General features: G+C 36.1%; 2 protein-coding genes across 4 annotated transcripts in view; one reads left to right on the top strand and one right to left on the bottom strand.

The window, feature by feature from the left end:
* The window catches only part of ENPEP (glutamyl aminopeptidase), a 94518-nt gene extending 90922 nt beyond the window's left edge, over window positions 1-3596 (top strand). Inside the window, exons 19-20 of the mRNA XM_047751674.1 lie at window positions 1369-1447; window positions 2791-3596. Of these exons, the coding sequence (XP_047607630.1) occupies window positions 1369-1447; window positions 2791-2925 (214 nt within the window). The 3' untranslated portion in view covers window positions 2926-3596. The remainder of the gene's footprint in view (window positions 1-1368; window positions 1448-2790) is intronic.
* Window positions 1-14765, bottom strand: part of ELOVL6 (ELOVL fatty acid elongase 6) — a 449693-nt gene that overhangs the window by 430903 nt on the left and 4025 nt on the right. The gene's annotated exons all lie outside the window — the stretch shown is intronic.

The raw sequence follows: 14765 nt of genomic DNA, 5'->3' as shown, positions 1-14765 counted from the left end.
TTGCATCTCTTCTTGTTTAAGTTTTATATCTTGTATCTCTTTGGTCAGTGTTTGCTGTAAGTTATCCATCTTTGCCTCCAGTTTATTTCCAATGTCTTGCATCATCTTCAGCATTGACAGTCTAAAGTCTTTTTCCTGGAGGCTGAGAATCTCCTCATCGCTGAGCTGATTTTCTCCCTCATCTGAGTTATAGTTCTCTGTCTTTTCATTTTTATAGGTTTTGGTGTAGTGACCTTTTTACAGATAACAGAGTTGTAGCCTCTCTTACTTCTGGCGTCTGACCCCCTTGTGGCTGAAGTCAGTGTGGGGGCTTGCTGTAGGCTTTCTGATGGGTGGGGCTGATTGTGATAATTTTTAAATGTAAAATACTTCCTACTGTTTACCTCTTTATATATTGATATATTTTCCTTTATCCTTCTCCAATATTCCAACAGTTCAAAGTTTATATACAGTTCTTGTGGTTTTCCTTACATTGTGATTAGTCAAAATTTGACCTGTATCACAATACTTTGTACTTTGGTCTATAGTGAAAATTCTGCTTCTTGCTCTTAGAGAGAAAATGCATAAGGGATAGGAATAGAGTATCATCTCTAAACGCTATCTTCGTACTTAGCTTCAAGTGTCTGTGCTTAGCCAGGCTGATATAGATCATAACCCCAAAGATGCAAGTGGCTGATACAGCTTTTTGAAAGCAGAATAAATAGCCTATATTCAAATTTCTGTACCTGCAGGAAGACACACAGAGTATTAGTTAGGATGAAGTTATAGAGCTATTCTGCTGTAACAGAAACACAGAAATATAGCAGCATAAAGGACATAAGTAATTATTTCTCACTCAGGTTGGTCTCCTAAAGTGAGCATTCCAAGTTACAAGGGTAAGGCCTAGGATCTTATTCCATCTGTGTGATTGAAGCTTGGAGGAAGGGGAGGGAAAAAAAAGAAGCCCAAGGCAAGCAATTTCCCTTTACTTAAGCTAGGAAATAATCAAATTAATCACTTTTGTTCATTTTCCACTGATAAGTATTAGGTCACCTGTCTACACCTAGCTATGAGAAAGGCTAAGAAGTGTAATCTGCCTGTGTGCAGGAAAAAAAGAGATAGATCTGGAGAATACAACAAGAAGTCTACCCTCTCTGGGGAAGTGGTGTGGATCTATCTACAAAAAGAACTGCAAAACTTTCTGAGAATTTCTCCCAAATAGAATTATTTTAAATTGTTAAAAAAATTAAATATATTTATTTACTCTTTTACTTTGAAAATTACTTTTCAAAAACTCTCTCAAAATGATAACGAAATGTCTGTATCTAGAGAAAGATTTAAAATTCCAGGCATTTATATACCATTTTACTCCCCTAAATTTCTTTTCAGGTACACAGTCAATGACAGAAACCTTGGCCGGATTGTCACCATAGCAGAACCATTCAACACTGAACTACAGCTCTGGCAGGTATGAAGATAAATTTCTCTACACTTGTCTAGGAAGGAACATAATTCACTTTTTTTTTCAAGTAGAAATGATATTTTCTCTACTCAGATCCCAGAAGACAAGGAAAAAGAAATAATTCCTATATATAAGTAAATGTACACCTATTTTTTTCTAAACTGAAGAAAAAATTCAAATAACCAAGAAATAAAGTTTAAAAGTTGAGAAAGGTGAGGCCTTGGGAGGCTTGGGAGGCTCCATGAGACCATTCAGTTTACTACATCATGAACAGTCTCCCCTTTCCAGGTAAATGTAACCCTGGGATAAGCTGGTCAAAATTTGATTCCTTTCAGAATTCAGAGTTTGGGGATTTCAAAACCAAGACCAAATCTTTCAAATTTCAAGTATCTCAACTCCCAAGGAGAAAATGTTCATTAATGTTGGACAAATAGAGATTTATGAATATTCAGTATCTATATTAGATACTGGAATGTTAGCATTCCTCTGTGTGTGTTGAGAAACAAAATAATTATTAATTTCGTAAATTGCAAATACTACCATGGTTAACTATGGAGGAGGCTTTTGGAGGGAAGAGGGAAAAGAGAACCAAATTTAACAGTTTTTTTTTTTTTAATAAGCCCTCAATATGGGAACTCAAAGTATATTAAAATACTTCAGACTCCTGGAGAGAAAGGCTAATAAGCTAAGCAATCATTCCACAGACCAGATTTTCCAGGGAATACCCTGAGGAACAGGCAGAAAATTGAGAAACCTGCAGAAGCAGAAAGGGCACACCAGCTTCCAGTGTGCTGCTCTCCTTCCCCAGTACGTCTGAGCCTCTTTCGAGGGACATGCTGCCAGGCATCCAAAAGCCATGGGGGGAGTTCCCGTCTTGGTGCAGCGGAAATGAATCCGACTAGGAACCATGAGGTTTCAGATTCAATCCCTGGCTTTGCTCAGTGGGTTAAGAATCCGGCGTTGCCATGAGCTGTGGTGTAGGTCGTGCCGTGAGCTGTGGTGTAGGTCGAAGACGAGGCTCAGATCCTGCATTGCTAGGCTGTGGCATAGGCCGGCATCTACAGCTCTACTTAGACCCCTAGCCTGGGAACCTCCATATGCCACAGGTGCAGCCCTAAAAAAAACAAAAAACAACAACAACAAAACAACAACAACAACAACAAAAAGCCATGGGGAATGAGTGCTAATGAGAGATGGGCTCAATTTAAATGATGCACCAAAAGATATATCTCAATGTTGTACAGTGATGCTGAATTTCCAGAGAAGAAGGAAACAAATCCAGAGTGTAAAAAAAAATTTGAAGAATAATTGGGCTTAAAATTACTCCCTTATTTCCTTCTCTTTTATAGATGGAGAGCTTTTTCAAAAGATATCCAGAAGCTGGAGCAGGAGAAAAACCTAGAGAGCAAGTACTGGAAACAGTAAAAAACAATATTGAATGGCTAAAACAAAACAGAGACACCATAAGAGACTGGTTTTTTTAATTGAACGGTTAATGTGTTCAAATACCATATATTAATTCTGTGAATCTATTGTTTTTCCTGTTAAATATCTGGTGGCCTAATTTACAAGCACTAGGAAGAGAGTCATACATAGACACTGCTTTTTCTAAGTACTATGTTTATATGTCTTGCAAAGCTTTTAAATTGTTCCTCTTTGTTTATGAAGGAAGGTACTAATAGAGTAGTTAATGTACTCAGGGATTTCTTCCAAGTGTACTTCCTAGGAGATTCTTTACAAACTGAAGAGAATTTAATAGCCATTTTAATGTCTTTAAATATCATTCTTTGTATCTTAAACCTGTGAAAATAGAACAGTTTGGTCTTAGTTTTACATTTTTAGTACCAAAGAAATACCACTTAATCTTCTCTCTTGATTGATTTTTAAAGTTTAAATATCAGTACTTGAGGGACCAATATTACCATCTTAATCTTTATTTTATTATTCAGAATTACACAAATCTAATGTAATTGTATTCATATATGTTTTACTTCTTTAAATCCTATCAAAGTAACCCAGGCTTAGATTTTACTCAAGGATTTCATGAATTAGCCAAAGACATGCCTGAGTGTTTGTTGCCTTTGTTCTTATAAAATCAACAAAAGAACTCTCCTCTCCTTAAAATAAACCTGAATGATTACCTTGAAAAAAAATACGTTGTTTTCCAGTGTCACTTTACTCTCAAATAATAATGACTGCAGCATTCCTCAAATAATTTAGCAGGAGGCAGATTCAAGAATCCAGTCTTTTTCATGCTTGGTACTCTGTCATCTTGCTCCATTCCCTACAAAGCTCCTTCAAATAAGCTATGAAATTAGAGGGAAGATAGTGCTTAACTCTACTCCATGGATTTTAGAGGAAAGGGGCTAAATAATTGGAAATTGGTCAGGAAAGAGAAAAGGCTGATTATTCCATAAAACTAAATGGAATTAGAATTTATCTTTGACCTAACCTAGGGATCTAAGTGTGAAAAATGAGGAAACCCATGGATGTCCCCAACATGACTCTGCATATCTGAGGATATTTCTTATATATAACTTTTATGTATAAACCCCTAGATCCTAGTCCATACAGAATAGCACTGATCAAATTTACATTAATGACTTTATTAAAGACATCAATTTTGTAGAAGCTGGTGGCAAGAACATGTTTAATATGGCACTTGATGCCTAGGAGAGCCACAATACGAGTCCAACAGGCAAAAAAGATGGTAAATTACTATGTTGCAATCTGCTATATCTAGAAAATCTAAATATATTTGGAACTTTAAGAAGTATAAGATAATTTAAGATTGGTTTGATTATAACTGAAACACGTGGGAACGATCAAAATTTTAGCTTTGACTTTACATAAAAATGTGCCCTAATCAAGGACTCAAACTTTGTCAACTCTCCTATTGCCGTCTCTTAATGATCACTCCTCAATCCACATATCTAAATTAGCAAAATCAAATGAAGACTGAGGAGAAAAAAGATAAACAAATTTTCACACTAAAACTTTTAACTTTTAAAATATTATTTAATTACTTCAGAAGAAAAAAACAGATTAACATCATAAATCATCAGGAAAACCCAATATCCTCACAGGGATTAACACCCTAACTTCAAATTGACCACAATCAAAACCAGTACTTGAAGTTTATGTATTGCTTCAAGTGGACAAATAAGGAAGTGGAATGGTTTATCCTTTGGCTTTATGTAATAACTAAATTCTTAAAAGAAAAATATAAGTTTGAGGGGGGTGGTAAATCAAACAGATTTCAACTTGCCTACAAATCATTGTTTCATTCTACTTCCTAAAGCACTAAAACTGACAGTGAATTGTGTTTAGTTCTCTCTTGTGTGAAAAAGAGCTGTACACACTTTATTATAACTCTACTAGCCCATTAGGCTCTTCTCACCAGAACTAGACCAGTACCTGGTTTTTAAAAGGCTGATGTCCAATAGACACATCTATACCAAGAATAGTTTACTACTGCGCTTACTTGGTTGTGTCATGATTTTTTCAGGGAAAAAAATGTAGTATGTTGTATCCAAAATTAAACCACAATAAAACGCCAACTTTAAGGAATTAACGGGAAGAAATGACAAGCAAAGTTATGCAGCAATAAGTAGGGCCAATAATAATTATTGCCTTCCTTCCAGGCAGTTTATTCCTATATTCCAGATCATTGCTGTGCTCCACATAAATATAAACTAGGAGTTTAAACAATAAACTATGAACATAAAAGAAATAGGTAGGAAGGGAAGTTCTGGGAAGCAGAGATAGACAGCTGGGTTGAAGACAATGGTATTCCTACAGTTTATCCTCCATGCTGGTGAAGTGTTAGTCCCAAAATAGATAAATATAAGGTGAGAACAAAAATCTAGAGCAGTGATTCTCAAATCAGGTTAAAAATAAGCAGGAAACAGAAGGAAGGAGAGTAGAATTACCAATGAAGCTTTCCAAAACCTTGCAAAATAATAATAATGATAATATAATAGCCAACTCCTTTTTATACTAAGCCCTGCTCAAAACGCAAGCACTTCATATACATCAATTTCTATACTTAAATTTTACAAAAACCCCATGAGGTAGGTACTGTTAATATCCCTATCTTACAGATGGAGAAACTGAAATAAAGAAGTCATAGAAGTTACCCAAGGCCATAAAAATAGAAGCTAGTCAGTTTATCACCAGAATCTATATTCTTAACCATGTGTTCAAGTAGAAAAGTGTGTTTTACAGTTAAAGTGATCTGGGTTTGAATTTCATCTACTTGCCCTTAATCTCACTGTTGTTCAGTTTTCTCATCTATAAAGTGGGGATAAAAATAATCACTACCTCAGTGGGTTGTTGTGAGGATTAAATTCAAAAAATGCATGTAAAGGATGTACGTGTGGGGAAATAATAATCACTCAATAAACATTAGATGCTGTTTTTGTTACTGTTATGAGATCTCTTAGTCCTCGCTTAAGACGTCAGTTTGGAGAATAAAATAAAGTTGGATTCAGGAATAACGAAGCCGAAGCAACTGAAGGTTCTAAGGAAAGGCAATGTGTCAGACTATGTTATTGTTCATAAATAGTAACTACCCCTCCCTAGAGAAAATTCCATTTTCTCATCCCACTGAAGTCTACCATGATTATGTGACTTGCTTTGGCTGGTGAAATATGAGTGAAAGTGATACATGTTGATTTCAGGCAGAAATGTCCAGAGGCAGCAAATGGTTTGCCTTGTTGTCCATTTTTCTTCTGCCACTAGATCCAGCAACGTTCCAGATAGAGACTGTTCTCTTAGCCTGAATTTCAGAATAAAAACAATGAAACCAAAAATTGGTTCTCTGAAATGAGCAAAATTTACAAACTTTTAGCCAGATTGACCAAGAAAAAAAGTGAGAAGACTTAAATTACTGAAACTAGAAATGAAAGAAGAGACATCACTACCAACCTTACAGAGATTAAAATAAATAAATAAATAAATAAATAGAAATTATGTATAACCATTTGCCAACAAATTAGATAACTTAGGTCAAATGGACAAATTCCTAGAAAAACACAAACTATCAAACTGACTCAAGAAGAAATAGATAATCTGAATAGACATACAACAACTAAAGAGGTTTATTTAATAATTAAAAAGAAAACACTTCCCAAAAGGAAAAGATCAGGACCAGATGGCTTCCTTAACCAATTCTACCAAACATTTAAAGAAAAATTAGTACCAATCCTTCACAAATTTGCAAAAAACAGATGAAGAGGGAACACTTAGCAATTCACTCTATGAGGTCATTAGTACTGTGACCCCACAGTCAGGCAAAGACATCACAAGAAAAAAATCTCCAAAATTACAGGTCAACATCCTTTTTGAATATATAAACAAAATACTAGCAAACCAAATCTAGCAACATAAAAAAAAAAAATGATTAAAGACATGACCAACTGCCAAGTGGAATTTACCCAAGAACACAAAGTTGTTTTGACATATGAAAATCAATGTGATATACTATGTTGACAGAATAAGGACAAAAACCACATGATCATCCCCATAGTACTGAAGAAGCATTTGACAAAGTCCAGCACCCTTTCATGATAAAACATTCAACAAGCTAGTAACAGAATGGAGCTTCCTCAACCTGGTAAAGGGCACCTATGAAACACCAACAGCTAACATTACACATATAGGTAAAAGACTGAATGTTTTGCCCCTAAGATCAGTAATAGAACAAGGATGTTTGCACTTGCAACCCTACTCAACATTGTAGTGGAAGTTCTTGCAATGGCAATTAAGTAAGAAAAGGAAACAAGAGACATCCAAATTGAAAAAGGAAAGAGTAAAATGATCTCCATTATCAAAGGACATGATCTTGCACATAGAAAATACTAAGGCACACACACACACATTCACACACAATTACTAATAAATGAGTTCAGCAAAGTTGAGGTCAATATACAAAAATTAATTGTATTTTATACTCTAGCAATTACAAATAAGAAAATGAAATTAACTACATCCCAAGACCATCTAAATGGCTAAAATACTTAGGAATAAATTTAACAAAAGAAGGCTAAAACTTGTAGACCTAAAACTAAGAAACATTATTGAAAAGATTTAAAGGTCTAAATAGATGGAAAGACATCTCAGGTTCATAGATTGGAAGACTTAATATTGTGAAAACAGAATACTCCCCAAATTGATCTATAGCTCCAACATGATCCCTATAAAATCCCAGCTTTCTTTTTTGCAGAAAACGATAACCTGATGATAAAATTCATGTTGAAGTGAACACAGAATAACCAAAAGAATCTTCAAAATAAGAACAAAGTTGTAGAACTAACATTTCTCAAATTTGAAACTTACTACACAGCTACAGTAATACAATATGATACTGCCATAAGGATAGACATATAGGTTAATGGAATAGAAATGAGAGTCCAGAAATAAATACTTATACATATGGTCATTTGATTTTTGACAAGACAATTGAACAGGGGAAAACAGATTTTTTGATAAATGGTGCGAGGATAACTGGATATCCACATGCCAAAAAGTAAGTTGAACCACTTTCTTACACCATACCCCAAAATTAACTCAAAATGCATCACAGACCTAAAAGCTTAAACTACAAAACTACTTTAAAAAATGTGAGTAAATTTTTGTGACCTTGGATTAGGCAATGACTTCTTAGACATGACACCAAAAGCATAAGCAACAAAAGAAAAAAATAAATCAGACCACATAAAAATTTAAAACTTTAGTGCTGCAAATGATGTTATCGAGAAAGTGATGACAACCCACAGTATGGAAGAAAATATCTGTAAATCAAATACTTGATTAGAGACTGGTATGCAGAATATATAAAGACCCCTTACAAGTCAATAATAAGACAAATGACCCAATTAAAAATGGGCAAAAGATTTGAGCAGATATTTCTCTAAAGATAAACGAGCATCTGATAAGCACATGAAAAGATGCTCAACATTATAAATTATTAGTGAAATACAAATTAAAACCTTCACACCCACTAGGATGGCAATAATAAAAAAAGACAGACAATAACAACTGTTGGCAAGGATATGGAGAAATTGGAACCTTCATACATTGCTAGTAGGAATTTAAAATGCTGCAGCTGCTTTGGAAAACATTTTGGCAGTTCTTCAAAATATCAGGCATAGAGTTATTATATGACCCAGCAATTTTATTCCTAGGTATATATCCAAGAAAAATGAAAACATATGCCCACACAAAAACTTGTATGCAAATGTTTATAGCAACACTATTCATAATAGTCAAAAATGAAAACAAGCCAAATTATGAATGAATTAAAAAATATAGTATATACCTGTAATTGAACATTATGGAAAAGGAATAAAATTTTGATACATGACACAAAATATATGAACCTTAAAAACCATTTAATTGTACACTTTAGGTAAATTTTATAGTATGTATATCATGGCTCAATAAGATGTTTTTTGCTTTTGTTTTGTCTTTTTAGGGCTGCACCCAAGGCATACGGAGGTTCCCAGGCTAGGGGTCAAATCAGAGCTGTAGCCCCTGACCTACACCATAGCCACAGCAAGGCCAGATCTGAGCTGTGTCTGCAACCTACACCACAGGTCAAGGTAATGCCAGATCCTTAACCCACTGAGCAAGGCCAGGGATCGAACCTGTGTCCTCATGGAGGCTAGTCAGATTCATTTCCGCTGAGCCACAACAGGAACTCTTCGATAAGATATTTTTAAAAGTCACCTAGAAATTTAAAAAAGAGAAGGAATATCTCCAAGTACATGAAATCAAAACAGAGGTACCATTTTTTACCTACCAGATTAACCAAAACTAAAGAGACTGGTAAAATTGGTGAGGGGATGGGAAAATTGCCCTTTCATCACTGCTGGTAAATGGGAAGGAATTTGAAAACATATTTTATAATTTTAAATATGCTTTTCCTTTGATCCAGCAATACAATTTCTAGAGACTTATCCTTTAGATGCTGTATAAAGGCATTTACTTGGTATACAAAGATGAAAAGATTTTCACTGCACAGCTCCTGAAAGTGAAAAACCTATGCTAGCTACTAAACTTGTAAAATAAACTATGATGTTCCTATACACTAATATAAGACACCAGTATTCATTCCTATATGTTCTACTTTCTTTTCCATTATGGCTAAGCTCCTAGCTAAGGCCAAAGCACTAGATCTCATTTTTATTCAACTGCTCAAAGCATTGCACTAGTAAATCTACATTCTCTCTCTTATACCATCAGTGTTTCCTTATCTACTAGCTTCATTGCATCAGCAGGGAACCATGCTATTATTTCCCAAAATGTTAAAAGTTAAAAAAAAAAAATCTCTTAACCCTATTTCTTGTTCCAGATATCTCCTTCTACTGACTGCAAAATTCATCTAAAGAGTTGTCTCTGCTTTTTTTAGAGGAGAACTTAACAGAAACGATCATATTTTAAATGAGTATGCCATCAAACCTAGAAAGTTCACTATTAGGAATCCCTTTTAGATAAAACCTAAAAATACTCACCTATTAATTCAATCAATATCATTGAGCATTTATGTCTAAGATCTGTTCTAGAAACTGGCACAGTTACCTTTATCAGAGAATAAAAGGCAAACCCAATACAAAAAAGAGTTGCCTAAAATTTCTCCCTTGGAGTTCCTGTTGTGGCACAGCCAAAACAAATCTGACTAGGAACTATGAGGTTGCGTGTTCGATCCCTGGCCTTGCTCAGTGGGTTAAGGATCTGGCATTGCCTTGAGCTATGGTGTAGGTCACAGATGTGGCTCGGATTCTGCATTGCTGTGGCTGTGGTGTAGGCCAGCAGCTGTAGCTCCAATTTGACCCCTAGCCTTGGAAGCTCCATATGCCATGGGTGCAGCCATAAAAAGCAAAAAAAATTTAAAAATAAAATAAAATAAAATTTCTCCCTTGAGCTCATTCTAAGCAGGCTTTTATACCCATGATTCTGGTAAAATGTGGTAAATTCTGCTAAATTCAGGTCAATTCTCAAAAACAATTCTACAGAAAGCCAAAATAATAGTGTCCAAGTATATACATCTAATTGGTATCTGACTTAATCTAAAGTTAAATTTTAGGACTTCTAGACAGATGAAATGGACTATATTTCCTTCAGATAACCTCTCGAAAATACTATTTTCAACTGAGTTTTTATGTTTCGTCAAAACAGTAGTGAATTTGAATACAGATTTTTCTATCTTGCTACTTTAACAATCAGATGAACTGAAGGAAATGTTGACATACTATTATAAATGTTGAGAAGCAACTGTCTGAATAAAAGTCCGCTCCAAAAGTAGAACCATTGTGCAAAGGTAGGATTTTCCCAGATAAATAATTTTGCATCTATCTAAAACACTGGCTAAAGATTAAGGTCCCCACATTATAGGATGTACAGGATGACTCTAACTGTTTTAACCCATGAAAAATTTAAAGAAAATATTGCTAAGCTTCCTTCTCAGTCATCTTCCCTTAGGGGAAAAAAATAAAACTTTTGATAAAGTATTATAAAATCTTTAAGATATCTTTGAATTAATGCATCAAGATAAATTGAAGATGTATTATAATTGGAAGGACCTATGTCAACATTATAACAATGATAATTCCTGAGTGGTGTAACTGATTCCTACCCAAGGAATTAAAGGTCCAGGTCTAAGGATCAACAAAAGCCCAAATAAATGTACACTGTTCCTAAAAGATTTATCCACAACATGATAATAAGGAGATTCAATGCTCTGATTTTTCAGAAAGGTCTAAACTTGAATTTTATCAAGAAGGAAGCTATAAAAAACTTACACACAAAATCCTTGGTAAACTACGTGTATAATTTGGGGTAAGTAAAGGACTGTGCTTTTTTTTTCCCCTTTAATTATAAAGTCATAGGCTACACTCTGGATCAGGTCATTAGTCAATGACTGTACATAAATTATCAAAGTTTAGCTTAAACTTTTAAACCAAATGTGCAGTCATAACTTGAGAATAGAACAGAGCAACATGGGATCTATAACATTTAGAGAAGTTGGCCTTAATTTACAAAGCTGAGAAGAGTCCTAGTGGTCAACTGGGATTCTTACCTCGCTCATCAAATTTGGCCACGTAACAGTACCCTTAAAATCTACCCTAAATTCTGGTCTGACTGCCATGCTTAGATTTTCTCACGTGGATATTCTTATTTTTGTCTTTTTTTTTTTTAGGGCCACACCTGTGGCATATGGAGGTTCCCAAGCTAGGGGTCGAACCAGAGCTGCAGCTGCTGGCCTACACCAGAGCCACAGCAATGCCAGACCCAAGCTACATCTTATTTAGGAGCAAGAACTGTGCCTACTTGCATCAATTCACACTTCTTTCCTCTTCCAGGAGTCTGCCTGTTCAGAGTATATGTTCCGATATTTTCAGAAATAAAGCAAACTTAGCAGGAATTCTCATTGTGGCTCAGTGGTCATGAATCAGACTAGTATCCATGAGGACATGGGTTCAATCCCTGGTCTCACTCAGTGAGTTAAGGATCCAGTGTTGCTGTGAGCTGCAGTGAAGGTCACAGACATGGCTTGGATCCTATGTTGCTGTGGCTGTGCCTGGCAGTTACAGCTCCAATTTGATCCCTAGCCTGGGAACTTCCATGTGCCACTGATGCATCCTAAAAAGACCAACAAAAACAAAAACAAAAAACACGCAAACTTAGCAATAAAGGCTCCCTGTGGGGTACAGAAAGTGGGCATGAAGCTGCTCAGGGCCTGTGGCAGAGTGGTGAGTCTACCTAATTCTCTGGGATCATCATCATTACTGGCCTCCTACGCAATGTCCTCCAACCTGGTCTTTATTTGTAACAACCCTTATTTATCTCTCAGTTGGCTAGGAAGAAGAAGACATATAAATTGCTGATGGACTAAAACTCTGACACCAATATGGAGTTTCTCCCAGACTGCACAAAACTATGTTTGCTCAACCACATCAGCTAACCGATGTACTATGGGATTTTTAGATAAAAGTAGGACTCTCTGACTAGCATTATTTAGAAATATTCCCAATATTCTACTGTTTGCCTCTGAAGACACATCTTTAAATGTACAGTAGTAAATAAACATAAATTGCTAGTTTTCAATTGATATCTTAATAACAAAAATTATCAAAAAGGCTTAAGCAGTAATTTAAAGAGTTGGATAAGTCTTGTCTGAATTACAGCTTAAACTTTTTCTTGAAGGATGAATAACATATAGCTAGAGAGACACAACAAAGTTGGGGAAACAAAGGCTGGAGATTTTATAAACTGGACACAATGTAGAAGAAAGAAGGGACTAGGATCACAATGCAGGATCATAAACTTGAACTGATGTAGTAGAGTCCAGAATATGTGAAGTCTTGAAAATTAACCTGAGGCCTTTACTCCACAGGCAATTAAGGAAATTGTCAAGAATTTAGCTAAACTACTCCATGATATTGCTTCCTCGGCATCATTTGGTTTGGTCAAGTGGCCTACAGGGACCTTAAACTGACACAAGCCCCTCATATAAGCGCATGGCCTAGATAACAACCCACAAAGTCACAAGTTCCTGATATAGCACCCCCAAAAGCTCTTGTAATCAATAGTCTCCTCTTCTCCCATGACATTCCCCTTATGTGTTCCTTAGATACCCCATGGAGCTTACCAAAACCCTGCTCTTTTGATCTGAATTGACCAATTCTGCCCTAGCCCAGGGAACCCCAAAGCACTCCACTCATGGACTCTAATGAAAGCATGTTCTCCAGGTCTTATCATTCTATCTGCACTCCGCCTTGACCTCCCCATGAGGCCCCTCAAGGCATGCCCTGTACTTCTAATTTCTCTAGTGGTCTGTTGAACCATGACTCACCATTCAGCACCTATTGCTCTACTTAACAAATGTTAATTAATAATGTCATGAGAGCATCACTAAAATTTTCTGAATAGAGAAATAATATACTGAAAATAAAGAATCAGAAATACTAATGTGATTTCTTTTAAATGTAAAGCGATCAGAAGTAGCAAGAGAATCAAGTACAATTAAGTAGGAAGTTTGAAGTGGTGAGAGCCTCAACAAACTGTCTTCCTTCCCTGCATCGCCAGTTTACTTAAAGCAAAACCTATGACTAGTCTCCACTTGGGCACCTGTTATTCACTCCTCAATCCACCTCAGTATGATGGTTCTTGCTAAGTCAGTCTCATCTCGCCCAAACAATTAGCAAGTAACCGAGAAAACTGACTACTCTTTCCACATTAGTTTTCTAAAGTGCTACAAACTGAGTGGCTTAAACCACGGAAATTTGTTGTCTCACTGTTTTGGAGGCTAATGCCCGAAATCAAGAGGTCTGCAGGGTTGACACCTTTACTTCCAAGCGCTGTGGAGGAAGGATCTGTCCCAAGCCTCTCTTGATGTTTTAGATGGCTATCTTCATGTTCACCTGGCACTCTCCCTGTGTGTGTTTCTCTGTGTCCAAATTCCCCCTTTTCATAAAGACACCAGTCATTTTGAATTAGGCTCACCCTAAACATTTCACTTTCACTTGATTACCTCTGTAAAGATTCTATCTCCAAATAAGGTCACATTCTGAGGTACTGGGGGTTAGGATTTCAACGTATGAATTTTTGGGGTGACACCATTCAACACCGAACATCCTCCTTCTTGACGTTCGCTTCCTCTGGCTTCCTTAGAGCGCTCTCTCACTCTCTCTCATACATCTCTGACCACTCTTTCTCATTCTCTTTTTTCTGTTTTCTCTTCCTCCGCCTGCCCCTTAAATGTTGAGGTTTCCCAAGTTCTGTATTCCTTCTTCCTATTTTTTATTCCACATGCTACCCCTGGGGCTCCATGTCTGCATGACTTTCACTGTCATATTTAGAGAGATGCCTCCAAAACTTATATCTGAAAAATCTATAGCTCTTACATTTGTCAACACTCATGGAATTTTACAGCACAAGGGATAAACATTAATATGTGAAAATAAGAAAAAAAATCATTTGGAGAAGATCCCAGACTGAATACAGAATTTGACCCCCAGAAGATCTAACTTAATACAAATTTATTTACAAACTCACCAAATGGGGTAGAGGGGAAAGTGCTGACCTCTATAATTATGAAAATGAGCAGAGTCTATAAGACTCAGGGCAGAAGAAACTGTGTATAAGTGCTGTACTTTAGTTGAAAAAGTTGTTTCTCACAGGAGTTCTGGTTCACCCCTCTGACACTGCTTACATATCTGGTGGAACTGAACAATTAAGCAAATGGATGGCAGGCGTTGGGAGCCAGGTTTCGCACTATGGGAATGAGAGGTTACAAATAAGCAGGGGAAGGAGGCTAGAA

The sequence above is a fragment of the Phacochoerus africanus genome, chromosome 10 (assembly GCF_016906955.1).
Source record: "Phacochoerus africanus isolate WHEZ1 chromosome 10, ROS_Pafr_v1, whole genome shotgun sequence".
Lineage (NCBI taxonomy): Eukaryota > Metazoa > Chordata > Mammalia > Artiodactyla > Suidae > Phacochoerus > Phacochoerus africanus.
This window is presented reverse-complemented; position numbering and strand designations above follow the sequence as displayed.